Source organism: Lampetra fluviatilis, chromosome 23, assembly GCF_964198595.1.
Source record: "Lampetra fluviatilis chromosome 23, kcLamFluv1.1, whole genome shotgun sequence".
Lineage (NCBI taxonomy): Eukaryota > Metazoa > Chordata > Hyperoartia > Petromyzontiformes > Petromyzontidae > Lampetra > Lampetra fluviatilis.
This window is the reverse complement of record NC_136297.1, coordinates 6,707,183-6,734,434: the sequence shown is the minus strand read 5'-3', so window position 1 is coordinate 6,734,434 and position 27,252 is coordinate 6,707,183. Positions and strand designations below refer to the sequence as shown.

The 27,252-nt window shown below is 46.3% G+C and overlaps 1 protein-coding gene, 3 non-coding genes and 2 pseudogenes across 4 annotated transcripts; 2 read left to right on the top strand and 4 right to left on the bottom strand.

The window, feature by feature from the left end:
* Positions 1–632: 632 nt before the first annotated feature.
* LOC144940664 (telomeric repeat-binding factor 2-like) lies at positions 633–17,019 on the bottom strand. Its single transcript, XM_078866949.1, has 12 exons — positions 16,622–17,019; positions 14,946–15,041; positions 14,008–14,132; positions 13,564–13,650; positions 12,930–13,079; positions 12,417–12,460; positions 8,456–8,603; positions 7,496–7,870; positions 6,815–6,951; positions 4,909–4,979; positions 4,621–4,670; positions 633–3,681 (listed from the first exon to the last, which is right to left on the bottom strand). The coding sequence occupies exons 1-12, from the start codon at positions 16,995–16,997 to the stop codon at positions 3,508–3,510; spliced, it is 1,833 nt and encodes a 610-aa protein (XP_078723075.1). The 5' UTR covers positions 16,998–17,019; the 3' UTR covers positions 633–3,507.
* Positions 17,020–22,100: 5,081 nt separating this feature from the next.
* On the bottom strand, positions 22,101–22,209 carry LOC144940947 (5S ribosomal RNA; annotated as a pseudogene).
* Positions 22,210–22,886: 677 nt separating this feature from the next.
* Positions 22,887–23,005, top strand: LOC144940973 (5S ribosomal RNA). The gene has a single exon (XR_013639186.1). It is a non-coding gene; the product is annotated as a 5S ribosomal RNA (ribosomal RNA).
* A 1,421-nt stretch (positions 23,006–24,426) lies between these two features.
* On the bottom strand, positions 24,427–24,545 carry LOC144940994 (5S ribosomal RNA). Its single transcript, XR_013639205.1, has one exon. It is a non-coding gene; the product is annotated as a 5S ribosomal RNA (ribosomal RNA).
* Positions 24,546–25,292: 747 nt separating this feature from the next.
* On the top strand, positions 25,293–25,411 carry LOC144940993 (5S ribosomal RNA). Its single transcript, XR_013639204.1, has one exon. It is a non-coding gene; the product is annotated as a 5S ribosomal RNA (ribosomal RNA).
* Positions 25,412–27,091: 1,680 nt separating this feature from the next.
* On the bottom strand, positions 27,092–27,200 carry LOC144940946 (5S ribosomal RNA; annotated as a pseudogene).
* Between the last annotated feature and the right edge of the window lie 52 nt (positions 27,201–27,252).

Here is a 27,252-nt window from a genome sequence, read left to right as displayed (position 1 = left end):
TAACTTAAAAGTTTTTGGTGATACTCCGTTTCATGTGCTACGAAGAAGGGTCATTGCCCGAAACGTCGCCGAGCATATATTTCCCCTTTTAAGGTCAGTGTGTCATTGAAGAACGTGTTGAATTATTTTGTCATTCGTGACCTACATTCAACAAGCATGCACATTATTGGTATGCTTTGTATTATTTAATTCTAGATTTGAAGCTTTCGTGACTGCAAGGATTCATACTCATAGGTTTTTTCGGTAAAGTCACGTTGGTAAAAAAATAGTAATAAAATAAAATAAATGAAAATGTGGTTGCTTTCATTTTATTTTATTACTATTTTTTTACATACGTGACTTTACCGAAAAAACCTAAGAGTTTGTATTATTTAATTTTGGGTCCAAATAAGACCCTAAATCTAACAGGTAAACCCTTGCCTGTAACATGGCAGTTCACCAGCAACGATTCAAGTAAGCCTGGACTTTGCTGCTGAGACACTTAATGTCGAAATCTCTCCGGAGTTTTGCTTGTCAAGAACAGGTACTTAATGCTGCTGAAATGATGCAACTCCCAGAAGGAAAGCCGTTGGACCGATAGGTTGTGTAAAAAAAAAAACAGGAATTTGAAATTGTGGGTGGTGTTGATGATGTACACGTTGCGTCACAGCTGTAAAGCCACTGCTGGATGAGGGTTTCCCCACGCCGTGCGGGTTGAAGGTGAGAAGTACGATAAATCTACTTTCCTACATTGATCATAACATTGAAAATACATGTAATTGCGAGACTAACAAAGAGCAGAGATAAGAATTGATGGGATGAACACACTGACGAGAACAAGTGAGGCTTAGGCGCTTGCCATGGAACCAACGGTACCTGAACTGTATTTCGTTTGTAACCTTTTCCACGCAAGTTTCATTTATGTTACGGAAATATTTTGGACATTCAACTGTACATTTATAACAAGTATGCGCGGACTAATGGTAGAAAATACAAATGTGACTGCAATACAAAAAAGTTGTAAAGATACACACGTGCCCACGAATCCGTTCCTTGGCCGCATTGCAGTTAATTGAATGAAGATTTGGGCTTATTTTTTTTAAAAACAAACTGATAACAAAAGGTAAAATACGAATGTGCCTAAAACAAAAACACGATTGCAGTGCATATTAGTTACTATTGCACATGGACCAGTAACATTTACTTAAAAAAGGAGGAAAAATATCTGAAAAGTGCAGAGATGCACTCGAAAAAAGCATTGAAAGAGGTCTCGACCAAAAAAACCCGTGGATTAGGGAACAAACGAAAATGATACATATTTATTATCAGGCAGTTAGGCAACATACATCACTAAGAGGGCTTGTGGTCGACAGACGAAAGTCAAAAGGAGGGAACGCATCCAAGAGGATGAGCACCGCGGGACAGTGGGAAGAGATTATAGATGTTGTGCAAGCCATCTCGCTTACGTCCTATGTACACGCACAATTACGCTTTTCAATAAAGTAAAAATTACAATAAAATAAAGTTTACTATCGAGGAACCTGCAAATCCGGAGCAATGTCTCATCTCCTCGCCTTTTTCGCCATCGAAGCAAGTTGTGTCCATCAGGTAAACGTGCAGCTAATGACTTGTATCAGTGCTGGCAGAAAGGTGTCCACGAGAGGGAGCTCTACTCTCACCACACTCGACCTGCCGATCGACTGAACCCATTTATACTGCTGGCTGGAGGGGTAGGGGGAATTTACTAAACTTGCACCAACGTAAGAATCCTTTTATTTGACCAGGTAAGGTCCCCGGAGCTAAATAGATATTTTTCAGAAGCGCTCTGGCCACAAATGATAGCTCGACAAAATTGCTTTTCACGTGGGACTTTATCGCAGCCAAATACTTTAAACGCATGTTTCTAAAATGTGGAAGGCAATACCGGGAAAGAAATCCATGACTCAAAGAAGACCATGCAAACTCCAAACACACAGGCGTCACGGTTCGTTTGGAACCCACAACATCCTGTATACCAGGAGAGGTAGTTAACATCTCGGCACTGTGTCAAAAGTTTCAATGCCGGGAGATTGAACCAGTGACACCTTGACTGCAAGTCCAGTGTGCGAACAATTATACCAACATCCTTTCTACAACCCAATTTGACGACTACATTTTATGAAATAATTTCTGGTTCATGCACATTTTTTTATAATTGCATCGTTGTGAATTAAAGTAAAAATTCATTCAGAAGGGTGTCCTTTGTGGTTGTATTATACAAACACCATTCCCACACAGCGCAAAACTAAACTTTGCAGCCTGCTATGAGGAAGAATTAAATAAACTACAAGGCATATAAAAAAAAGAATTGGACTCACCAGTGCAAGTCGTGTGATGCTATAGTAAGAGAGTATTTACTTTTTATATGGGACAATATAAACTTGGCTACTTTTATTTTTATTAAAAAGTATCAGGTACAAGACTCCAAAATTCTGAATGTGACAGTGCGCACGTGTGCTCATGTACGGCAGGTCCTCCCTCACTGTAACGCGGTTCTTCCGTTCGGGAACACTTCTCACGTAACGCGGAATGCGCCTCATTACAACGCAGTTTCTGAGTGGTCGATAAAGAACAATTTTCTTGGGCTGCGCAGCCGAGCAGTATGATACAGTTCGCGGAAAGATAGTCATGCGGTGGCGTACCCTCAGTTATCCCACAATCTTATTGTGCGCGTACATTGTATCTCTCCACACTTTATTGTTAAATTATTTATGGGGACAATTTTTCGTTGAATGCGGCACTTTTCCACAACGCATCGACCACATTAAACGAGGACTTACTGCAACTATCCTTGCATTAACTTGAAATGTATATACAGGGTGTCCAAACGTAACATCAACTAATAAATTATACCTAGACAGAATTTAAACTGTGGCCTCAGACATTCTGAATGGACAGTTTGGATTTAATTCGTCACTTATGTCATAATACTCTAGCCTCTTCATCAGATGTGTGCTTCTCTTGAAGGACACATTATATATGTCCCGTAGTAAATGTTCTTACGCGGACTTTAATCGTGGCAGTGGTAAATTTTTGTTTTACATTTTCCGGCCATGTTGAAACAACTGGATCTATACCCCTTTTCGACTAGGACATCTGGGCAGAGCCAGTATGGGGCCCTCACGGTGCACAGGTGGTTTTCCATTGGTTATGCTCCACACTTAAGCTGGCCTCAAAAGCAGGCCTCGGCTAAGGACGCGTTCATCGCGTGCGACGTGAAGTCAGTACACGGCGAGCACAGTCACTGGGTCATCTGCGTGCGTCTCAATTCATTCACTGCGTGTGACATCAGCGATGCGACATGGCTTCTGCAGTGGAAAAACCAACTGGCACTTACAGAGCCATGCCGGACTGGCTCAGCTCAGTTGCAGAGCGGTAACAAGATGTACGAGAAAAGACCAACCACCACTTTTGCACTTGGCAACACTATCAGGACTGTGGGTGTGCAGGTGTTTAATTTGCGACGAGCAGAGCATGTATCTTTGGCCGCTAGACATCCAGCTTGTCCTCTCCCAGCTTGACGAGCGTGCGCCAACGATCTTTCAGCATCACGTTGGAGCGGCCGACAAAATTGTACGACTCCAGGATCTTGGCCCAGTTGCCGGTGCCGTACTTCTTCACGCCTTTCTTCAGCCAGATCGTCTCGGAAGCAGACCAGTGCTGCTGGGAAGAGGGCAAGTTGGGGAAGAAGGGATGGTAACTAAAACATGTTCTTTATGTATAGCGATAAAAACAATAACATTTTGTGAGATACTGCTATGGTGTCATGGTTAGCACACTCAACTTTCTTTTCGCCTTTCTTCAGCCAGATCGTCTCTGTGGCGGACTGGATCTATAATTCAACCTCCCCATGTATGTAGTTGAAAAATGTATCACGTTTATGAAATAAACCTGCCTCGGTCCACCCAGAAGGATAAATGGATATAAACACAGTTAGCTGATCAAAAAGTCTCCATGTGGTGGGGTGAAGTGTGGGTAATCCCACCTCTTCCAAGGTGTGGCAAGTGTGGAAGAGTGGGCCCGCTCCGGGCAGTGCCCTAAAACTATCTCTAGTGGAGGCCCTTCCGTCAGAGTTGGCATGACCAAGTGTTTGCAGGGTTGCACCTTTACTTTTAAAATACAAATGACATCTTATTCTCATAAAATGTTTTAAACATTATTTCATCTCAATATGCTTTTCTGGCTGTCTCTAAATTACTAGACTGGACAATGTAATTTTTTACTGCCCTAGGGGAGAAATTTCCCATCAAAATAGAGCTGTAAATCTGCGTCTATAAGCTTTTTCAGACACATTCGAGCGATGCCAGCACAGTGCCAAGAGTATGGATGATTTTCTGCTGGCGATTTGTCAGAGTTGATGCAGGATAACTCTGGCCTCAAAAAAGCCTCTGAAATTTTTCGCGGAGCCAATCAGGGCCAGAGATGGGGTAACCATTTGTCGAATATAACTATTCACTGCCTATAACGTCAACAGCACGACTCAGATTTTGCAGTGGATAACCAACCTGGAGCCTGAGCCATGACTTGATGGACATGGGCCCCAGTTGTTTTGTGGACAACAGGTATAATTGAGAAGGTGATGGAACAGGTATTACAACTCACCCTCTTTTTGCGTCCAGCGATGGAGGAGTCGGCTGAAATCACTGACGTTCCTGTACAAATTATAAAAGCAAATGTTCAGCTTTCAAAGTAACAGTTACTTGAATTTTTTTTTGTCAGAATCAAAGTATACAAGGATCATTTTTAATTGGGATTATTCTTTTTAAATATTTTTTAGGTATATTGCACAAACCCAATGCACTGCCGTCAATATTATTTGTCTGTGCAGTGTCCCAACAGCAATATCAGTACCGATAAAAACACTTGAGCACAAAATCTCCATGTACTCACCCAATGACGCATTTTGTGAAGCATCAGAAGTACAATCAAGCCACCCCTCGGATCTGCTAAGGGACTGCAAACTATAAAAAATACAAATATATAAGAGTAGGAAAAACACCAATACCATAAACAATATTGTTTATAAACATTATACAAACACGAAGTTCCCCATATAGCCTTTAACAGACTGTTGGTGAAAGTGCTATTAACAAGCATCTATGAAGGCCGGCACGGCCCACAAGGGGGTGGGGTGACAACACCAATCCCGGCCGCAGTTATTGGTCGTGAATAGGCTTCAATCTTAGATCGCAGGGTTAGTAGCAGTGCACTAGCCACTGCACTCACTGCTGTCCATTTTTAACGTTTGGTTACGTATGGTGAAAAAGATGATCAACAGACATACAATATAACACCAATACCACAGTAATGAGCATGGTGATGCAGAAGTTGAAGGTAGTGGTGGTGGTGACAACGCTGCCTCGGTTGGTGGTAATAATGCTGCTGTTGCTGATGGTGGTTGTAGTGTGAGCGATGGTTGTGATGTTGCTGCTGCTATGTATTGTGAAACTAATGCTGGTGATGGTCATGCTGCTGCTGTCATTGCTGGTGTTCGTTCTGCTGCTCTTGGCGATGTGGATGCTGTGGATACGAATAGTCTTGATGTCCACGGTGCTGCTGTCTGTACTTGGTACTGGTACTGCTTCTGCTGTTGGTGATGCTGATGGTAGAGAGTCATTTATGCTGCTGCTGTTGTGGAGAGAGTAGAGTTTCCTATACCTGGGCAGTGTGCTCATGACTGACTCCGGTTTGACAGCAGAGGTCTCACTCCGAATCAGTCGAGCGGCGTAACGCTGTGTGGAAGCTAACAGGTCTGTCATGCTACACTACTTCAGGTCTTCTTGGCCAGTCATGCCCTCCCTTATCTACGCTTGCGAAACGTGGACCCCCCTAATGGAACATCTTCGCCGGTTAGAAACATTTAGGCTGGCCTGCCTACGATCCATCCTGGGTTTAACCAGGCTGGATTGTGTGAGGAGCTCACAAATCCTTGAAAGATCTGGACAAATCCCATCGGTGAGATCCTCTGGCAGGCAAGACTGCGTTGGCTGGGTCATGTAGCCTGCATTCCCAGCCAACGCATGCCTAAACAGCTTTTGTTCGGCCAGATAGAGGGGGCTAAACGGGCACGGCACGGGCTAGAGAAGAGATGAAGTAATGTGGTACAGGAGGATGTAGAGCTGAGTGGACTTGCAGATGACTGGTACCAGCGGTATCAAGATCGGCCTCTGTGGAGGAGGCTCATAAAATATGATACTGGCCAATTGCCCTCCAACAAAAACGGAGGGCAGAAGAGCGACGCTCACAACGAGTGGAGCGCCGGGCGGCTAAAACACAGAAAGTTGGCACAGGTGGTAAATCGGCCAATAATCTCAGTCAGTCGACCAATGGCGCCTGGGTCTGCCCCGTGACCTGCCAGCGGGCGTTCAACACTTCACGTGGCCTCAACGTGCACATAGCCTGGCACAAGCGCCGTTGTAACGTCACCACCACTTAGTGGCGAATGGCGGTTGTTGTTGTTGGTTATGGAGCTACTGTGCTGTCAGTAGTGGTGATGATGCAGCTGCTAATACGAGTGATTATTATGTTACTGCTGATGTTGGTGTTTGTGGCGACGATGCTGCTGCTGATGCTATGGTTACCATAAGTGGTGACGATGACTGTGTTGGGTATTGGCTGTGTCGGGTGGTGGTGGGTTTTAACGACACATTTATATATTTAAGCGACCTAACCCAAAAAAACCTCTACTATGGACAATGATGATGATACTGCTGCTGCTGTCGACGGAAGCGATGGTCATATAGCTGCTGCTGGTTTTGGTGACAAAGATGAATGTAGAAATCTGCACGAGCCACACCTCTTATTTGTCGCCAACTTCTGCTGCTTGGAACGATGGGGTGCGTTCGCCGTTGTGTTTTTGCCGTTGACTTGAAATGGGTTGTGCACCTTTAACTTCTTCGCGACTTGTGGGCTATGTTTGTCCGAGTGTTCCGACTGCAGGAAAAACAGCCAATGGATCCCATTTATTGTTCGGACCTTCACCGAAGGCCCCATCAGCGAGCGCCAATTAAGACTCAGTCAATACAGATCAAATTTAGATCAGGGGGTAAATAAAGGGGTTTGGAAACAGGGGTCATCAGGTTTTGGATGGAAGAGCAGTTGAGTTATATATCGGTGTCCCATTAATATCCTTTATGGGTATTATTGCCCAATTATCCCCACAACTTCAAGTCATTCTATATACGATTCCCATCTTGACCTGTGTGGTGAAGAAACCCCTCCGACACACACGGCATGGGGAGGGGGCCTCATCCAGCACCGGATTGACAAAAAATGGCTGTACCTTTACCGACAAACCAAGACAAGCCCATTAAAGTCAGAGGAAAGCATGACAAAAATTACATTCCAGATCCAAACAATGATCGCGTAGTCATGGTCCCAGGGAGTGAACCGGACCTCAAATGACAGACCTCTGGTTGAATTTGATAAAACTGATTATTCAGTGCACAGCTAATGTATGTGACCAGAATTCACTCACCCCGCTGTCCAAGGCATTATGCCTTCTCCTGAGGATGCGCTTGTGCAGAGACATCAAAGAAATGGAGTCATCCGTGCTGCTGCTGCTGGAATGATCGCCACGTTTGCACTTCTCCCCACCTCCTTTGTGAGGAGTGGTGGCAGCTATGTCCTGGGGGTGGTTTCCAAGCAAGGTGTCCGGACACGCTGGGTTTGACGGTGCAGCCGGTTGTGCAGCCGGTTGTGCAGCCGGTTGTGCAGCCGGTGGTGCAGCCGGTGGTGCAGCCGGTGGTGCTGTCGCCACCAGTGGGGTAGGCTGTGGCTTCTTCGTCTTTGTCACAGGCTTCGCGATTGAGGGGATGGCATTCTCCAGCAAGAAATCTGTACCCTCCATCTCCTGCAAGTAGCGCATTTGTTAATCTTAACAGATTGCAGCTGTATTGATTACATGGGTTTAACAACATTTATATAAGTACTTAACGTAATATTTTGGGTGTTTTTGTATTTAGAAATTAGGGTTGAGGTGAAAATAACCCCAATTACAAGAATCTGCAGGCTGACCATAAAAACATATGTTACATACTCTTAGGTTTTTTTTACAGTTATTTTGCTGTGCCTTTTCACACCTGATGAAGGAAGCTTGTGTTGCCTCCGAAACGTCGTGATTTGATTGATTTATTTTCATTTATTATTATTATTATTTTATTTTTACCTACGTGACTTTACCGAAAAAACCTACGAGCATGAATCCTTGCAGTCACGAAAGCTTCAAATCTAGAAACATACGTTACAATTTGGATACAGTGTCTAAATGTGACTGAATTACAAGATGCTGGACATAAAACCGTGAGAATGTTTATGCAAAAGAGATAGGCCCATCAGCCTTTGGCAAAGGAAAAGGTCTCAAAAGTCTGGACTCGCTAAACAGACGATCAACATTTTAACGTGAAACCATATTTTATGGAGAGGACACAAGGGCTACCTGGAAGAGCTTGAGGGAGACCCGCTCATCACCACCGCCCCCCAATGCATTCAGCGCCACAAAGGAATCACGCACCTCGAAGCACGAAACAAAAACCTTGCCACTGCTGCCTGTTCCGCTGCTGGTACCAGGGCGATCAGCTGCCGGTCTACACACACACAAAGATCCATCCTGTAGCTTACATCGAGACCGTTGGGGTAAATGCTGTTAGCAAGCACCTGGTGTGGCCAGAACCACATGCAGTAATGTTTACACACTGCATGTTTACACACTGCATGACGTACTAATTTAAAGCCGAGTCCAGGACAGACCCCAGGACAAGTTCAGATAGTACTCGCCCATTGGTCTTCACCATTGCCGTAAATCAAGATACACGCATCTAAATACAGACAACCAACAAAATATATGATCCAATACCCGGGTGACTGAAGGTGAATGCGTTAGAGCTGCGAGAAACAAGATGTAGATCATGAATTACCTTCATTGTAACTTAATTTACTAAAAGGCTTGGATATTCTCAGCTATTTTAATTAACTTAAAGATATATAGGGAGACATCTTAGACAGCTAACCAAAGCATATATGTTATCGATTAATATAATTTTTTTTGCCTCAGGGTGCATATGTAGTGACATAAGGGGGGGGCTGCTGGGGGCTCTGGGACCCTGGGCGGGCCAGGCGCTTAAGCCTCTTGGCGCCAGGCGCTGGGTTCCCTGGCGGGTCAGACGCTTAAGCCTCTTGGCGCCAGGCGTTGGGTTCCCGGGTGGCCCAGGAGCTTAAGCCGCTTGGCGCCACCAACGGGGGGGGGGCTGTGTGTGCTCTGTGGGATATCTGGGGGCGCACACGGCCCCACCCCTCGTTGGGGACTAGGCATAAAAGGGGAGCTCCCTGGACGATCAGGGCCAGTCGTAGCTCAAGACCCAAGACCCAAGACCAGCCATGTGAGGACCCTGGGACACTGTGAGGGCCAGTGGTGGGACTCTGGAACTCCCGACTCTACGACCTTGTGAGGGCGAGTTCCAGAGCGTAGCCAGAGTAGTGTATCTAGGCTGTGTACCTAGGCTGTGTACCTAGGCTGTAACAGAGTAGTTGGACTGTTGGACTGTTGGAGTGTTGGAGTGTTGGATTGTAATAAAGAAGTTACCTCTACAAGTGTCTCCGGAACCCGTTACACATACATTAAATCACGTGTAACGAATCAATACTTCAATTTATGCATGTTGCATATGTAGTGACATCGCGGATGTCACTACGGTGCCGGCTCTAAAGAGACCTGGCGTGCGGATGTACTCACATCGCTGACATCACGTATGTAGCGACATCGTGGATGTCACTGGGTAATGCCGGCTCTAGTGAAGCACGGCGTGCGATGTACTCACACATCGCGGACACCGCGGATATGTGGGTGTAGTACCAGCCCTGGAGGGGGCTTGGTGAGCGCTGAGTGACAGCGCTGAGTGGCACCACACTCTGCGTGTAGTGCTGACCCCTACAGGGTAGGGTGAGAGTGCAGGCCACAAGAACTAGGTTACTGTGGGCCATGGCACTCTGGTTGACCCCGAAGGACACGTGACCAGTAAAGTCTACATGGGGCCCCCAGGTGGGGGCTAGGGGGTGGTCACGTGTCGGAGGAAAGATCCTACGTCAAGGGTCGAGAAACGACCGGAGGTTTCTCCAAGGTGGCCGTGGCCAAGGGCGGGGCCATCCACGACCCGGGAGCATATAAACCGGGTCCCCACAGGGACCAGGATTCAGCGTTGCGACCGTCATTTGAAGATCTACGTTCTACGTCCAAGAAGAATCACCAACACGTGAACCTGGACCCAAGCCGGGGTCTGGTCCATTGCAGCTAACTCCCAAGTGTGATTAGCGTAGTTTAGCTGGTGGACCACCACCATAGGCTGTTATCTGGTAAAGGGGCAGTTACCCCTTTGTGCTAACGTGTTGGTATAAATAAATGTGTTGCCTCTAAGAAGTATGTCTGCGACTCAGTTGAGCCCACTACACATAATGGGTCCATATGACCCCTAAAACCACCAGCAGCTTCTACAATCACCACAATATAAAAAAGGAAGGTCAATGTTGAATCGATGTGTGACACAATCACAATTATCTTAAATCATGGGGTGGGTGGGTGTGCAAGTCATTACACCCACAAGGCTTATTCATGCTATCTTACCTATAAAAGTAATTTTTTGTCTGTCTCTCTGTCTGTCTGCGCATGCCTTGCAACGCTTTTAACTGACAAATTGTTGGGTTTACTTTTCGATTTAAAGCTTTCGTGACTGCAGGGATTCATATTCTTGGTTCTTTCGGTAAAGTCACGTACAGTGGAACCTCGGTATACGACCGCTTTGGAATAAGTCGAGTCACTAAATACGACTGTAGAGTCGGTAGACACTACTGTAGGGTCAGTAGATACTACTACAGTCAGTAGATATTACTATAGAGTCAGTCAATACGACTGTCGAGTCGGTAGATGCTACTATAGAGTCAGTAGATACTACTACAGTCAGTAGATACTACTATAGAGTAAGTAAATACGACTGTAGAGTCGGTAGATGCTACTGTAGGGTCAGTAGATACTACTATAGTCAGTAAATACGACTGTAGAGTCGGTAGATGCTACTGTAGGGTCAGTAGATACTACTACAGTCAGTAGATACTACTGTAGAGTCGGTAGATACTACTGTAGAGTTGGGATATACTACTATAGAGTAAATAGATACTACTGTACTCAGCAGATAATACGAGAGAGTCAATAGACTACTGTAGAGTCAGAAATTACTAATACAGAGTTGGTATTTAACACATTCCTGCGGAGGGAGCTGGTAGGAAAGTTGGGTTGCTCGGTCAATGGCCAAGGTCAACGGCGTGGTGTATTCCGCAAATATGGCCGACTGTGAGGGGGGGCACAAGCCGGCGCGAGTAGGTTAAACGTTGAGTTTTATAAGGGCACCACGGGGTGACCAGCCCCTCAACACCAAACCCCACCCCTCCCACCCCCACCCTGCCCACCGAGCCCCTCTCCACCCTCCCCACCCAGCCCCTCCCCACCCTGCCCCTCCCCACCCTCCCCACCCAGCCCCTCCCCACCCAGCCCCTCCCTGCACGACGGACGGACACAATAATCCCCTGTGGGCTGGTGTAACCAGGAGGTTCCTACCAGTACTACTGTAGAGTTGGTAGATACTACTGTAGTCAGTAGATACTACTCCAGTCCGTAGATACTACTGTAGATTCAGTAGATACTTCTATACTAAATAGATACTACTGTAGAGTCAGTAGATACTACTGTAGCGTCAGTATATACTACTATAGAGTCAGTATATACTACTATAGAGTCAGTAGATACTACTGCTGTAGTCAATAGATACTACTGTAGAGTCAGTAGATACTACTGTACAGTCAGTAGATACTACTGTACAGTCAGTAGATACTACTGTAGAGTCAGTAGATACTACTGTAGAGCTAGATACTACTGCACAGTCAGTAGATACTACTGCAGAGTCAGTAGATACTACTATATAATCACTAGATGCTACTTTAAGAGTCAGTAGGAACTACTATAGAGTCAGTAGATACTAATGACTATTGTATGTAGGGTGTGTAGGTACGTACGCCGACAAAATACAAATTGACTGGGAGGGGGGGGGGGTGTTGAAAATAATTTTGGAGGGGGGGCATAGTATTTGTGTATGTATATGTTATGTTTTTAAGACAAGATAAGATTTGAAATATATTTTTCCCCTGGGCTAAACCGAGTAACTTATATAATCTAAAGTCTGAAAACTCATTCCACTTGTTTTGTTTTACAAAAAGACTTACGGCTAATAACGTGCTTGAAAATACACACGCCGCCCAACAACGAGAAGTGTGGTTATGTTTGACCTATATAGGTAGATGGTAATATACAACAGTTAAGGGTGCAGAGGGGAAGGGTTAATAAAGGGGTGTTTTACCCTTTATTGGCTTCTTTCCTGGCTTGTAGGACTTTTTTTGATGCCTGCCGACAGAACACAACAGTTACACACTGCACACCTTGAAATACTTTCATATCGCAGAGCTCGCATGTAGGCTTTGGACGTCAAAGTAAACACGAATGTTGTCGTGAAAGTGTAACTTTCACGTTAGTCAGAGCTGTTGCGAGAGATTACACTATCACTACACCAGCCAACCACCTGCCAGGCCGACAAGCAAGCACCAATGACGTACTCGGTCTGTGGCAAAAGATAGCTACATTATTCATGTACGAAGTATCTTAACTTTAAGACGCCCAATGTCGAAACTATCATACACACTCCTGAGTTACACCAAATCTCATTTAAAACGGAACTTGCGACATTGCAAGCTACGATATCACAAGTCATTCTACTTTGGCCACAGAGTTGTCCAACTCAACAACGACAGTCATCGCCTTATTTGTGGAAGGGCTTTCCACCCAACCGCCCATGCGCTCTCTCATCATTCCTTACGTTGAGCAGGAAGGGTAGTGACTGCAGACTCAGCAGGGGCTCTATCAAGTTGTTCACGCACTGGAAGATTTGGCTGAGTGGGTAGGTGGTCAGCAAAGACACGGGAACGCTGCGATTCTTCAAAGCAGCCTGTAGTTCATCCTTCAAGGGCTGGGTGAGGACAGTATCGGCAATAAATAACTTTTCACATGTATCTGTTATTTAGCAGTCTCACCATCTCGTAGTATAGTTTACTTTAAAGTACCAAATCATAGTGTGAGTTAAGTAAATAAAAAAATGTTGTTAAAAATCTCAAGGCGATAAAAGTTATTCAATAAAGCTCACATTCAATATAGCACAGGCTGCACACAACAAATTTCCAAGGATGAGTTTCAGATGAAAAAATGTGGATTTTAAAGGACAATTTCTGATAATTTTCAGATTTGCAGATCATTTATATGACAATTGTCACCCAATGCCACGTAACAACTTTTACATCATATTCATGACATGACTTCATGTTTTTGGATCAATCTAAAATAAAAAAAAATTCATATCGTCTGACATTTGATGAATAGATTAATCTGAAATTCTGAATATCGGAAACACAAGCCTAACATTTACTGTACATATAAAAAGGTTTTTGTCATCATACCTTGTTAGTCTTGCTGTTGCCAAACTGCCTCTTGAACACCTCCGCAGCCTTGACATAGTCGTTTTGAATAAAGCAAAGAATGACTGCCTAAAAAGAAACAGAATAAAAAAACACAAAAATTCAACGTCAACAATATAACTGGGGAAAAATTATGCAAGTGTTGATATACGCAAAATGTCATGCATTTATCATGGATTAGCTGTTGTGGAGGGAATGGCTGCACGGTGGTTGACTGAGTATTCTACAAACCCAGAAACATTCATTTGATTCCAGGCCACGATTAAAATCAGTGGCGAGTGATATCTGAATCGGTTCTGAGCTTTCAATCATTAACAACCAGCACTAACCAATGTAAAGTATTTGTGAATCAATCCCCATGAACGACAGGCATTCATCCAGCAGCAGATTGGCAAGCACCTGTTACGAAGACACTACCATCGTTACCTGTATCTTGAATTGCTCCTTGAGCTTGGTCAGAGGCTGTGAGATCTTTAGTTCATCCTCCATGATGGTCAGCACCTGCAAAGCTGATTCCATTGGAGTGAGGCTGTCATCTTCAAACTGCGCTTCTGTGCACATAGAACAGCAGACAGCACACGATTGTACGTGTTTAATAAACACAATCTAAATGTTATCTACTAGTACAACACACCGGTGTGTTGGAGAGTAAACCCACATTTACAATTCGAGTACAACATTTCGCCAGTAATTACGACTAGCATCATCAGGTGAAAGACAGATTTAGATAAATCCTCCCGTTTTGTTCTTAGAGGGATAAATGCGATGTCGTCACTTGTGAGCCAGTCAAATGCGAAGGCCAGAGTGGGGTGTTAATGTGTGCATATAAATCACAATGGATATCCATTACCGTTTGTGTTATCCATAGGGTGATTAACATACATTATGCATGCACATTATGCATGTACATTGTGCTTGTACATCCTGCCGTTATTTGTGTGGACGAAAATCTCAGTACCTGTTGTCTGCTCACAGTTAATCCCCATAGACGTTTAGTGACCTGTACAGGCATGCAATTAAATAGTGTATTACTTAAGTATTCGCTTCCAAGCAGCACTAAGCCTGTAGCTATCCAAACGGTTAAAATTATTTTAATTTCTCTCAATTTCGATAGATTCTCGAATTATTCTTGGCCAGTAAGTAACTAGTTTTGCACAGAACTTCAACATTATAAAAATCAATTGAGTGTCCTTGTTGGCACGGTTGTTCTTTTAGTTTCATGCTGATCACTCGTCCTGTCTGACCAACATAGCATTTGCCACAACCCATTTATATTTACACGATGCAACCCAAAAAACCTCTGTGGATAACATTGGTCACGAAAGCCTACGTGTTAATCTAATTCTTCGGTAGGCCAGACTCACCGAGATTCTGAGCCTCGGCAAGGCGTGACATCAGCTGCAAAACGCGAAGCTTCATCATCGCCTCCAGGGTCTGCTTGAAAGGACGCTGGATCACCACTGCACGCGGATACATAAACACCATGCTCACGTGTACGCGCGCACACCCATACATACACGCGTGAACACAAAACCAATCTCAGGCTGTGTCAATAATATGAGTAAAAAGAAATAAAGTAAAGCGGATAAACACTGCAATAGACCACATCTTCTCTCACCACTCTCACCCAGTACCCGACTAGTAATTGCAATTAATTACAAATGACACATTTACAACGGATCCCAGACTGCTCAGCACTCCCTAACACAGTACTGCCCATTGTAGCTGTTGAAACACTAATGAAAATGCCGCATGTTACTACTGAAAACAATAAGGGGTGAGGCAATGTGCCCAATGCACCTGAGCACGCCATGACTCTTCTTCTGTTTCGACCACAACAGTATTGCCCACTTTGAAAATAGCAACGGGAATTAAAACTAACGGTATTGTTATTAAAACACGGTATTATTCAATATGATAACAGGGTGCGCATTCCACAAACTCCTTTACCGTTTAAACACAGCAAAAGTACTTTAAACACAATTACATGGGAGTTATTAATTACAACAGCGGACACATTCTGAACGAGGAGCCCTCAATCTTGCACAATACTAACCAGAGGTGTGGACTCGAGTCATGTGACTTGGACTCGAGTCAGACTCGAGTCATGAATTTGATGACTTGCGACTCGACTTGGACTTGCATAACAATGACTTTGTCCCACCTATGAGATGTGGACTCGAGTCATGTGACTTGGACTCGAGTCAGACTCGAGTCATGAATTTGATGACTTGCGACTCGACTTGGACTTGCATAACAATGACTTTGTCCCACCTCTGATACTAACCACCACTGATGATTTTGCATGACCAATGAAAAGCAACAAGTAAATATTCAGTTCCAAGTGATTTGGCCATTCAATTGCTTAGCCTCAGAGTTGGTGAACTGTTACCTACGTGACTTTACCGAAAAAAACCTAAGAGTATTAATCCTTGCAGTCACGAAAGCTTCAAATCTAGAATTATCTTGGACTCGTTCTTCCTTCCTCTACGATTCCAGTCTTTGACTCCCACGTGGAGGTAAAAAATTAATAATAAAAATAATAGAAATAATAATACATTTATTATTATATTATTTCAATTATTTTTATGCTTTATTTTTTACGTACGTGACTTTAAAAATTGCAATAATAATAGAATAATTTTATTTCTATTATTTTTATTATTTCTTTTTTGCCCACGTGACTTTGCCGAAAAAACCTAAGACTATGAATGCTTGCAGCCACAAAAGCTTCAAATCTAGAATCCCACGTGGAGGTCCACATTTGGTATAACTCTCTTTGAGAACACAGCACGACTGTACACGCTAAATCGATATCGACACGCTAAATCGATATCGACACGTGCGATTGCAAACAAATCAACAGCAGCAGCGGCATGATGCAGTGAGGGTCGCCCGTACTGTCGAACTTCTTTCGCACCGTACGTCGCCGACCGTGCTTAAATCGGAAATGCGGCGAGGTTGGTGGGCACGGGGTTACACGCACGAGTCGCAGCTGCTGTGATAGAGGCGAGGATGGAGGGAGGGGGGAGACACGTACTCTGCATGATGTCCCTCATCTCGCCGAACTCCAAGTAGTTCTCCTCGTCGAAGAGCCGCTTGCCAACGTAGAACACGTAGTCCAGGATCCAGCTGTTGACGATCTTCTCCAGCGCCTCCTGCACCTCCGCCTCGTTGTTTTGCTTCTTCTTATCATCCTCCTCCACGTTCACCGCCTCACCCCCCTTCTCCTCACCCCCCTTCTCCTCCTCACCCTCACCCCCCTTCTCCTCCCTCTTCTCCTGCCGCTCCTCGTGCCCCTCCTCTAACATCGCCTCCTGCTTCTTCTTCTTCTTGTCCTCCTCGGGCTGCGTCCGCACCGCCTCGACCCCCGTCAACTTCGTCGCCACCTTTGACGTCTTCCCGCGCTTCGCCATTTTGATTGCGGAACCGGATCCGTCGTCGACGAAGACGACGCGGGCGAGGAACCGGATCTTAGGCGCCGCGTCCCTTACCGCATTGTCACGAATAGAGGCGCCGCGATACGCACCCCGCACGCCCCTCCCACCCCGCACGCCCCCCCCGCACGCCCCCCCACACACCCCCCCTCGCACGCCCCTCCCACACCCCCCCCCGCACGCCCCCCCACACACCCCTCCCGCACGCCCCTCCCACACACCCCCCCGCACGCCCCCCCACACACCCCCCCTCGCACGCCCCTCCCACACACCCCCCGCACGCCCCCCCACACACCCCCCCTCGCACGCCCCTCCCACACACCCCCCCGCACGCCCCCCCACACACCCCTCCCGCACGCCCCTCCCGCAAGCCCCCCTAAACCCCCCCCCGCACGCCCCACGGCAAGCCCCCCCGCAAGCCCCTCCCGCAAGCCCCCCCCCACACACCCCCCCCGCACGCCCCTCCCGCAAGCCCCCCCGCACACCCCCCCAAAACCCCCCCCGCACGCCACACCGCAAGCCCCCCCCGCAAGCCCCCCCCCGCAAGCCCCCCCCCCGCACGTCCCCCCCCCCCGCAAGCCCCCCCCGCACGCCCCTCCCGCAAGCACCCCCCCGCACACCCCCCGCACGCACCCCCCCACACACCCCCCCCGCACACCCCCCCCCACACCCCCCCCCGCACACCCCCCCGCACACCCCCCCACACGCCCCCCCCCCTGAACCCTGTAGAGCAAAGTCGCGGCAGTGGATTGGCCGTGGCCATGGCGACGATGTGACTCGATCTTACAGCGTGGAGGTGTTTTGGGTGAGATCGCCGTGAATGCACAAATGTTGTGTCGTCCAACACCACCCGACGCAGGCAGCCAGCAGGCGAAAGCCTCCGTGTTAATCTGTCAAGAGACAAACGCATTTGCTGCTGTTGCGGTGGTGGCATTCCGTGTATGTTACGATACACTACACTATACACTACACTGCTACAAACATGTCAACTCATTAGGTTTACCCCGTATTCTTGTACAGGGAGTTTTCAGTTCCATACGGCGTACGGGCAAAAACATGAGTTTTTTATCAATTTGTTTGTGTTTCTCCCTTGTGATGTGACTTTGTAGGATGCACGTTGGGATCTGTAAGGGGCACGGGGTGACCAATAGAGTCTAAATTTGTCTCTGGTAAAAGATTGACAGCGATGTTGGTGGTGATGGTTGGATGGGCCATAAACGTCAGTAATGATAACGGTGAGGATGTTTTTTCGATTTAAAGCTTTCGTGACTGCAGGGATTCTTCTTCTTGGTTCTTTCGGTAAAGTCACGTAGAATGTAAATAATAAAATAATAAAAATAAAAAACATAATTAAATAATTCTCACGACGTTTCGGCCACAACGCAAGCAGCCGTCCTCAGGTGAAGAACAGGTCTGTCGGTAAGACATTATCTTTGACACTGATTGCAACTCTGTCTTATCGACAGACCTGTTCTTCACCTGAGGACAGCTGCTTGCGTTGTGGCCGAAACGTCGTGAGAATAATTTTATTATGTTTTATTTTTATTATTTTATTATTTCCATTCTACGTGATCACTTTACCGAAAGAACCAAGAAGGTGAGGATGTTCCCAATGAATGTGTGGGTGGGGTTTTTTTATTCATCACCAAGATCCTTATATTGTGCCCGACTTCCAACCCCGCCACCCTCGCTGGGCAGGCGGGGAGCGACGTCCGCCCGTTCGGCTCCCTCCTCCACTGCGTCGTTCGGCTCCGTGAGCGCCTTCGAGGAGGGACGCGCTCCTTGCTGATTGGCCTCGGAGCCGCACGCGGTAAAACGCGCACGCCTCGTGTACACCGCGGCTGTCGCCCGGACAGAGGGACCGCGAACAGCGCCATCACCTGCGAGCGATTAAGGGGCCGTCCATAAATGACATCCAGAGGCGTAGCTAGGGGGGGCAGGGGGGTACATATGTCCCCGGACGCCAAGATAAAGGGGCGCCAAAATGAGGCTTACAACGTTACATTAGAACTTATTGCGGCGGGCGCGGCAGCCTGAAACTACTGCACAAATCTACACCTCAACCTAAAAGTTTATATATCCCGCCACACACAGCCAACATGTCATGTAATTACATTTTGGTACGCGCGCCTATTAAGAACTTACATGGAAAAACGTCCCAAACAACAGACAGGCGCAGTCTTTCAGCCTTAGTCAACAACGAATATGTGACAAAAATCACAGAGCATTGTTTGTCAACTGTGACAACCACAGCTTAAACTTAGCAGGAGTACACTCAGCTAAACAGGATCCACTTGTCGTCACAATTTTTGGAACAGTTGAAAGTATATATTTGTTTTTCTCTCGTTCAACAATTCGTTGGGAAGAGTTAAAAAAAGCTGTGCCCATCACAGTAAAGCGGGAGTCTGAAACACGCTGGAGTGCACGATCAGAAGCTGTTAAAGCTATCTATGAAGGACTGGATGAACTAGTAGGGCTACTAGACAAATTATCGGAGGACGTAACTATAACGCCTGAAACCAGAAGTGATGCAGAACAGTTACAGGCATGCGTATTGAATCTTAACTTCATAGTTTTATTACATTTCTGGAATGTCATTCTTGGAAAAATTGATCGTGTTCAGAAGCGCTTACATGATCCTACTATGAATTTCAAGTAAGCAGCAACTAATCTTGAATCTTTGGAGCATGAATTTGTCAAGCTTCGTGATGATTTTAGCCAAGTTGCTGTAGACAACGCCAAAACAAGATGCACAGCCTGCATGGGGGATCGATGTGGACAGAAGAATTAGGCGACGTCGGAAGATGCCAGGAGAACTGGCAAGAGATGCAGGACTTTCAGCAGAAGAAGACATTGTGCGCGTTATGAAGAGCGTATTTTATCGACTTCAACAGGAGATGTCAATACGGTTTTCTGCTGGACGTCAAAACTCTTCTATCCGACACAGATGTCGATGCAATTCGTCGAAATTGCACAGATTTCGGAAATTTCTATGACACCGACATCAATGGCCACGAACTTTTCACAGAAATTGGAGATTGCAAAATGCTGCTCAGTAACCGGAATGAAGTTCTACCAGAAACTCCTTTGGATCTTCTTGGTTTTATTGTGTTTTATGGAGATGGAGACGACATATTTCCGAATTAGCGAATTTCACTGCAAATTTTATTAACAATAGCAGTTTCAATTGCAAGCTGTGAGCAGTCGTTCAGCAAATTGAAACTTATTTTGTCGTGCTTCAATGGGACAAGATCGTCTCAGCGATCTTGCTCTTCTTAGCGTTGAAAGAGAAACATTGAAAAAAACTGATTTGTATTACGTGATTGACCAGATTGCGACAGTGAAATCAAGAAAATGTATATTTTGTAGACTATGTCAACCAGTCTACGACAGTGACTGAGTGAGCCATGTAATATAATTTCTGTAAATGTGCTTCTTTATACAATGTTTCATTAAAATTTTAATTGTTATTCCTTATTCGATGTAATAGGAAAATGTGATTAAACGGGGGGGAGGGGGGGGGCGCCAATTTTATAGTTCGTCCCCTGGCGCAAAATATCCTAGCTACGCCTCTGATGACATCACGAGATTTTGGACGATTTTTGACCCCCCCCTCCTTCTTTCGTCACACGACGTCACAAAAAGTCAGACCCCCCCCCCACTCAAATATGACGTCACAAAGTTCTGACCCCCCCCCCCCACAAAAAAATAAAACATGCTTCAAATCGCTCTAAACTATTGTCATTGTACTGTAGTGGGTATTTAATGTGGCGCTGCTGCACTCTGATGTTGTAGGAGAAAACATTTATTAAAAAGTATATTTAATTAAGTAGAACGTGTTGTCTAAATTTATTTAAAGTTGCGCATTTTGATGTGACGTCACATTTCTCAAACCCCCCCCCCCCCTCGTCACACATCGTCACAAATGTCTGACCCCCCCCCCCCCCCAGGTGCGTGACGTCATTTATGGTCGGCCCCACTCCACGACCTTAGCTGTAGACGTCCCATTCAAACGTAGTCCGGTCGCCTCAACCTGGATGTGATACGCATTAACAGGACCCTGCGGGGTGGGCTGGTAGGAACGAATAACCAAAGAATATGAACAATATATTATTACACTTGTTTAGCCAGGAAAGCCCCACTGAGTCGAAAGGTTTTTGTAGGGTCCTGGCAAGTGTTTGCAGTAGTGGGCGATGTTGCTACACCTAATCGGACGATACGAAGGGAGACTTTGAGGCCTATTTCTAGGCTTTAGGCCTAGCTGTAGGCTTTAGGTCGCTGTGAGTTAATGTTTAATTTAAATGTTTTTATTATTTATGTAAAAGCTTTAAATTTAAATGTTTCTATTTTAAAACATCAGGGAATGTAACATTGTTAAACATTAACTCCCTTTCACACACGCGGGGGTACGATACGAAGGGAGACTGTGAGGCCTAGTTCTAGGCTTTAGGCCTAGCTGTAGGCTTTAGGGCACTGTGAGTTTTTTTTTATTTAATTTCACAGTTTTAATTATTTAATTTCAAAGTTTTAATTAAAAGCTATCTCAGGGAATTATAAGGGAATGTTACACTTGTTTAGCCAGGAAAGCTTAATTTAAATGTTTTAATTAAAAGCTATCTGAGGGAATTATAAGGGAATGTTACACTTGTTTAGCCAGGAAAGCGTCACTGAGTGTAAAGGTTTTTGTAGGGTCATGCCAAGTGTTTGCAGTAGGGGGCGATGTTGCTACACGGACGGACGGACGGACGATATAATCTATTGGTGTCTGGTCCACTTCGTTCCTACCAGTATAACCACACATACTCGTGGTGAACATGCAAGAAAACCACACTCTGGTAAGACATGCATTGTCTTTGACACTGATTGCTACCATGATTCCTTGCAACAAGGTTTCTGTTTGGTGTTTTAACATCTGAACACCTCTTTTATTGCCAGAAAGGGTCAAATCTATTCTTAGAACGCGGTGGGTTTGCACAATGCCCCCTAGAGACGAGAACCCGCCAGCCCCGCTGTGCGTGAGCGACACGCGGGGAAGACAGCGCTCCCCCTGCCGACGGGAAGAGGCAAAAGCCGAGAACAAAAAGCCTACAACACCTGGTATTCCCAGGCGGTCTCCCATCCAAGTACTAACCAGGCTCGACCCTGCTTAGCTTCCGAGATCGGGCGTATTCAGGGTGATATGGTCGTAGGCGAGAACTCAGTGAAGATTCAGTAAATTCATCTCTAATGTACCGGTACTCATTTTGGAATAAAATTGGTCAACTTCCCCATAGTGTGAAAACACCGCCTGCAGTCATCCTCGCATTCACGGTGGAGTTCAACTCAAGACGTCTCGGTGCAAAGCCAAGTGGTCTCATCTCTGGAGCAGCAGCTGCAGCCTCCCAGCTGAGCATCTATCTCAGGAGAAGAGTTGTGATCATATTTATATGCAGTATTTGTGTGTATTTAAACCATGACGTCCAGACTTTGTTCATCCACTGATGGATGAAGCCCTACAACACGCCGTGTCTGTCCTGTCCTGGGGGTTGATTGAGCATACTTCACCACGCTGGTGGACGGTGCGGGTTGGTGGGGAAGTGGTGGGGGTGGAGAGAGGCTGACCTGGTTCGGATATCACTCGACACCACCGATGTTAGCCGTGCTCGGGATTCTAACTCAGCTCAGCAGCTTCACTGCACCGTGACGCTGAGAGCCACGGCGCCCTAAGGGCTGTGGTCTTGACAGTGGCAGAAGTGAGCTCTGGGGTCGCGATCTGCAGCTGGTGGTGAACACGAGTTTCATGGGAAACGCTCATTCGCTGTAAAAAATAGCATCAGCAGAATCCTGATAACGTTAGAGATGGATTTACTAAATCTTCTCTGAGCTCTCGCCTACGACCATATCACCCTGAATGCGCCCGATCTCGTCCGATCTCGGAAGCTAAGCAGGGTCGAGCCTGGTTAGTACTTGGATGGGAGACCGCCTGGGAATACCAGGTGTTGTAGGCTTTTAGAAACTTTTTGCGTTTTCGTGTCTCCAGGGGGCGCTATTTACTCCACGTCTCACACGCACGACGCCGAACTGGCGTTTCAATGTCTATAGGGGGCACTTGCCTATTCAGGGTCAAACTCTTGACTACTTGGCATTCAGAATTGGAATTCATCAGGTATTTTTTTGCTTAGAGTTCTATGTTAAATTGCATAACCACGATGAACATGACAGTGGCTTGTGGGGAGGCCTTCACCCGGCAGTGGATTGACCAAGAGCTGTTAAACAAATGGAACACGCTCACCCCGAGTTGGCAGTGCTCCCCACAGACTTAAATATGCAAGTTCCACTCTGTGCGTGTCGCTCACGCAGAGCGGAGCTGGCGGGTTCTCGTCTCTAGGGGGCATCGCTACCTCGGCCTCAAGCTGCACCGACTACGCGCCTGGTCATTCCGTGTCGTGCATTGTAGAGTTTTGTGCTCCACTGGGACCCACAGCTAACAGAGGGGCCCTTGCACGTGAACGTCCCGCAGTTCACCAGAATTCACTCTGTTGATGAGACACTGATTGTCAAAACCAGCCCAGAGTTTGTTCCTGTGGTCAACCTTTGCTAATGAAACGATTCACTCTCAGGTCACCTGGCTGATGGGATGTGTAAAAAATACTTTTATGTTGGAGATTTCGCGCTCAGTGGATTATCGCTGGTGCTGACATGAAAGCATTCTCCTACAATGCATTGTGCCAAAGATAATTTCATCATTTTACTTTTAATATAAATAAGAATTATTTAGTAGTCATTATTTTGATTGATTGAAGGATGTGTGACTCAATCCCAACTAATAGTTCAACTATTCTTATGGCAATGAAAAAAACTGGTCATCAAAATTCATAGTTTTTAACATATTATTCAGGTCCCATGGTGTAAATAACTGTATGACGCCAACTCTAATTTCCCACTATCCCCTCTTCAGTGGGCAGTGCACAACACCCGCTTGTTGCACCCCACTTCTATGTACAGAGATTCCCGCCCTCACTAACCCCCAGGGACCAGCGTGGACGCGCGGTCAAATAAGCCCCATTACCCACTCGGCATGTGGAGGCCCTCATCCAGAAGTGGATTGACAGAGGGCTGTGAACGTTCAATCAGGCAGCTGTAAATAAATGTTTCAGCCGTGCGGAGAAATAAAAGTGACGTCGCAAACCCAAAAACTGACCAGCGTGGCGATATATGGTTAACAAAAACTATAACCGACGTGGTTTGAGCAGACTTTCATCCAGCAGTGGAATGACAAAGGCTGTAAAATTCAGCTGTTGTCAGCTACTAGCCGAGGTAGCGGTGCCCCCTAGGGACGAGAACCCGCCAGACCCGCTGTGCGTGAGCGACACGCGGGGTAGACAGCGCTCCCCCTGCCGACGGATAGAGGCAAAAGCCGAGAACAAAAAGCCTACAACACCTGGTATTCCCAGGCGGTCTCCCATCCAAGTACTAACCAGGCTCGACCCTGCTTAGCTTCCGAGATCGGACGAGATCGGGCGTATTCAGGGTGATATGGTCGTAGGCGAAAGCTCAGTGAAGATTTAGTAAATTCATCTCCAGCGCCAACTCTTCCGGCTGATGATATTTTCACAGCGAGTAAATGTTACCCATATAGGTCGTCAACTCATCTCTAACTTAGTTGTGACCCACCTTTGCACGTGGCTTCACTTCTTGTGTGAAGACACCGCCTGCAATCATCCTCGCATTCACGGTGGAGTTCAACTCAAGACGTCTCGGTGCAAACCCAAGTGGTGGTCTCAGCTTTGGAGCAACATCTCCGTTCTGAGCAGTTATCTCAGAGTAAAAGTTGTCACCATATTTACGTACAGTACGTGTGTGTGTGTGTTTAAACCAAAACGTACTGACTTTGTTAATCCGCTGATGGATGAAGACCTCCACAAACCGTGTCTGTCCTATCCCGGGGGTTGATTGAGCATACTTCACCACGCTGGTGGACGGTGCGGGTTGGTGGGGAAGTGGTGGGGGTGGAGAGAGGCTGACCTGGTTCGGATATCACTCGACACCACCGATATTAGCCGTGCCCGGGATTCTAACTCAGCTCAGCAGCTTCACTGCACCTTGACGCTGAGAGCCACGGCGCCCTAAGGGCTGTGGTCTTGACAGTGGCAGAAGTGAGCTCTGGGGTCGCGATCTGTAGTTGGTGGTGAACACGAATTTTGTGGGTAACATTTACTCACTGTGAAAATATAACAATTTCAGCCGGAAGAGTTAACGTTGGAGATAAGTTTACTAAATCCCCTCTTAGCTTTCGCCTACGACCATATCACCCTGAATACGCCCGATCTCGTCCGATCTCGGAAGCTAAGCAGGGTCGAGCCTGGTTAGTACTTGGATGGGAGACCGCCTGGGAATACCAGGTGTTGTAGGCTTTTAGAAACTTTTTGCGTTTTCGTGTCTCCAGGGGGCGCTATTTACTCCACGTTTCACACGCACGAAGCCGAACTGGCGTTTCAATGTCTTTCCGGGGCACTGCTACTCGGGGTCAAACTCGTGACTTCTTGGGATTCAGAATTGGAATTCATCAGGTTTTTGTTTGCTTAGAGTTATATCTTAATTTGCATAACCACGATGAACATGACAGTGGCTTGGATTGACCAAGAGCTGTTAAACAAATGGAACACGCTCACCCCGAGTTGGCCGTGCTCCCTACAAAATTAAGATTAAATATGCACGTTCCACTCTGTGCGTGTCGCTCACGCAGAGCGGAGCTGGCGGGTTCTCGTCTCTAGGGGGCATCGCTACCTCGGCCTCAAAGCTGCACCGACTACGCGCCTGGTCATTCCGTGTCGTGCATTGCAGAGTTTTGTGCTCCACTTGGACCCACAGCTAACAGAGAGGGGCCTTGCACGTGAACGTCCCGCAGTTCACCAGAATTCACTCTGTTGATGAGACACTGATTGTCAAAACCAGTCCAGAGTTTTTTTTTCTTCTTATTGGTTCTTTCGGTAAAGTCACGTAGAATGGAAATAATAAAATAATAAAAAATACTACATAATGAAATAATTCTCACGACGTTTCGACGACAACGCAAGCAGCCGTCCTCAGGCGAAGACCCCGACAGACCTGGTCTTCACCTGCATTATTTTATAATGTTTTTTTTATTTGATTATTTCCATTCTACGTGACTTTACCGAAAGAACCAAAAAGATGAATCCCTGCAGTCACGAAAGCTTTAAATCGAAAAGCCCAGAGTTTGTTCCTGTGGTCAACCATTACTAATGAAACGATTCACTCTCAGGTAGCCTGGCTGATGGGATGTGTAAAAAATACTTTTATTTTGGAGATTTCGCGCTCAGTGGATTATCGCTGGTGCTGACATGAAAGCATTTTCCTACAATGCATTGTGCCAAGGATAATTTCATCATTTTACTTTTAATATAAATGAGAATGATGTATTAGTCATTATTTTGATTGATTGAAGGATGTGTGACTCAATGGCAACTAATAGTTCAACTGTTCTTATGGCAATAAAAAAAAACTGGTCATCAAAATTCATAGTTTTTAACATATTATTCAGGTCCCATGGTGTAAATAAGTGCAATACGCCAACTCTAATTTCCCACTATCCCCTCTTCAGAGGGCAGTGCACAACACCCGCTTGTTGCACCCCACTTCTATGTACAGATATTCCCGCCCTCACTAACCCCCAGGGACCAGCGTGGACGCGCGGTCAAATAAGCCCCATTACCCACTCGGCATGTGGAGGCCCTCATCCAGCAGTGGATTGACAGAGGGCTGTGAACGTTCAATCAGGCAGCTGTAAATAAATGTTTAAGCCGTGCGCCAGAAATAAAAGTGACGTCGCAAACCCAAAAACTGACCAGCGTGGCGATACACGGTTAACAAAAACTATAACCGACGTGGTTTGGGCAGGCTTTCATCCAGCAGTGGAATGACAAAGGCTGTAAAATTCAGCTGTTGTCAGTTTCTAGCCGAGGTAGCGGTGCCCCCCAGGGACGAGAACCCGCCAGCCCCGCTGTGCGTGAGCGACACGGGGGGTAGACAGCGCTCTCCCTGCCGACGGGAAGAGGCAAAAGCCGAGGACAAAAAGCCTACAACACCTGGTATTCCCAGGCGGTCTCCCATCCAAGTACTAACCAGGCTCGACCCTGCTTAGCTTCCGAGATCGGGCGTATTCAGGGTGATATGGTCGTAGGCGAGAACTCAGTGAAGATTCAGTAAATTCATCTCTAATGTACCGGTACTCATT

Coding starts and splice junctions, on each gene's coding strand:
- LOC144940664 (XM_078866949.1), bottom strand. CDS start 16,997: ATGGCGAAGCGCGGGAAGACGTCAAAGGTGGCGACGAAGTTGACGGGG. Junction 14,133..14,945: donor TGCCGAGGCTCAGAATCTCG/GTGAGTCTGGCC, acceptor CTATGTGCACAG/AAGCGCAGTTTGAAGATGAC. Junction 13,651..14,007: donor AGGAGCAATTCAAGATACAG/GTAACGATGGTA, acceptor GTTTCTTTTTAG/GCAGTCATTCTTTGCTTTAT.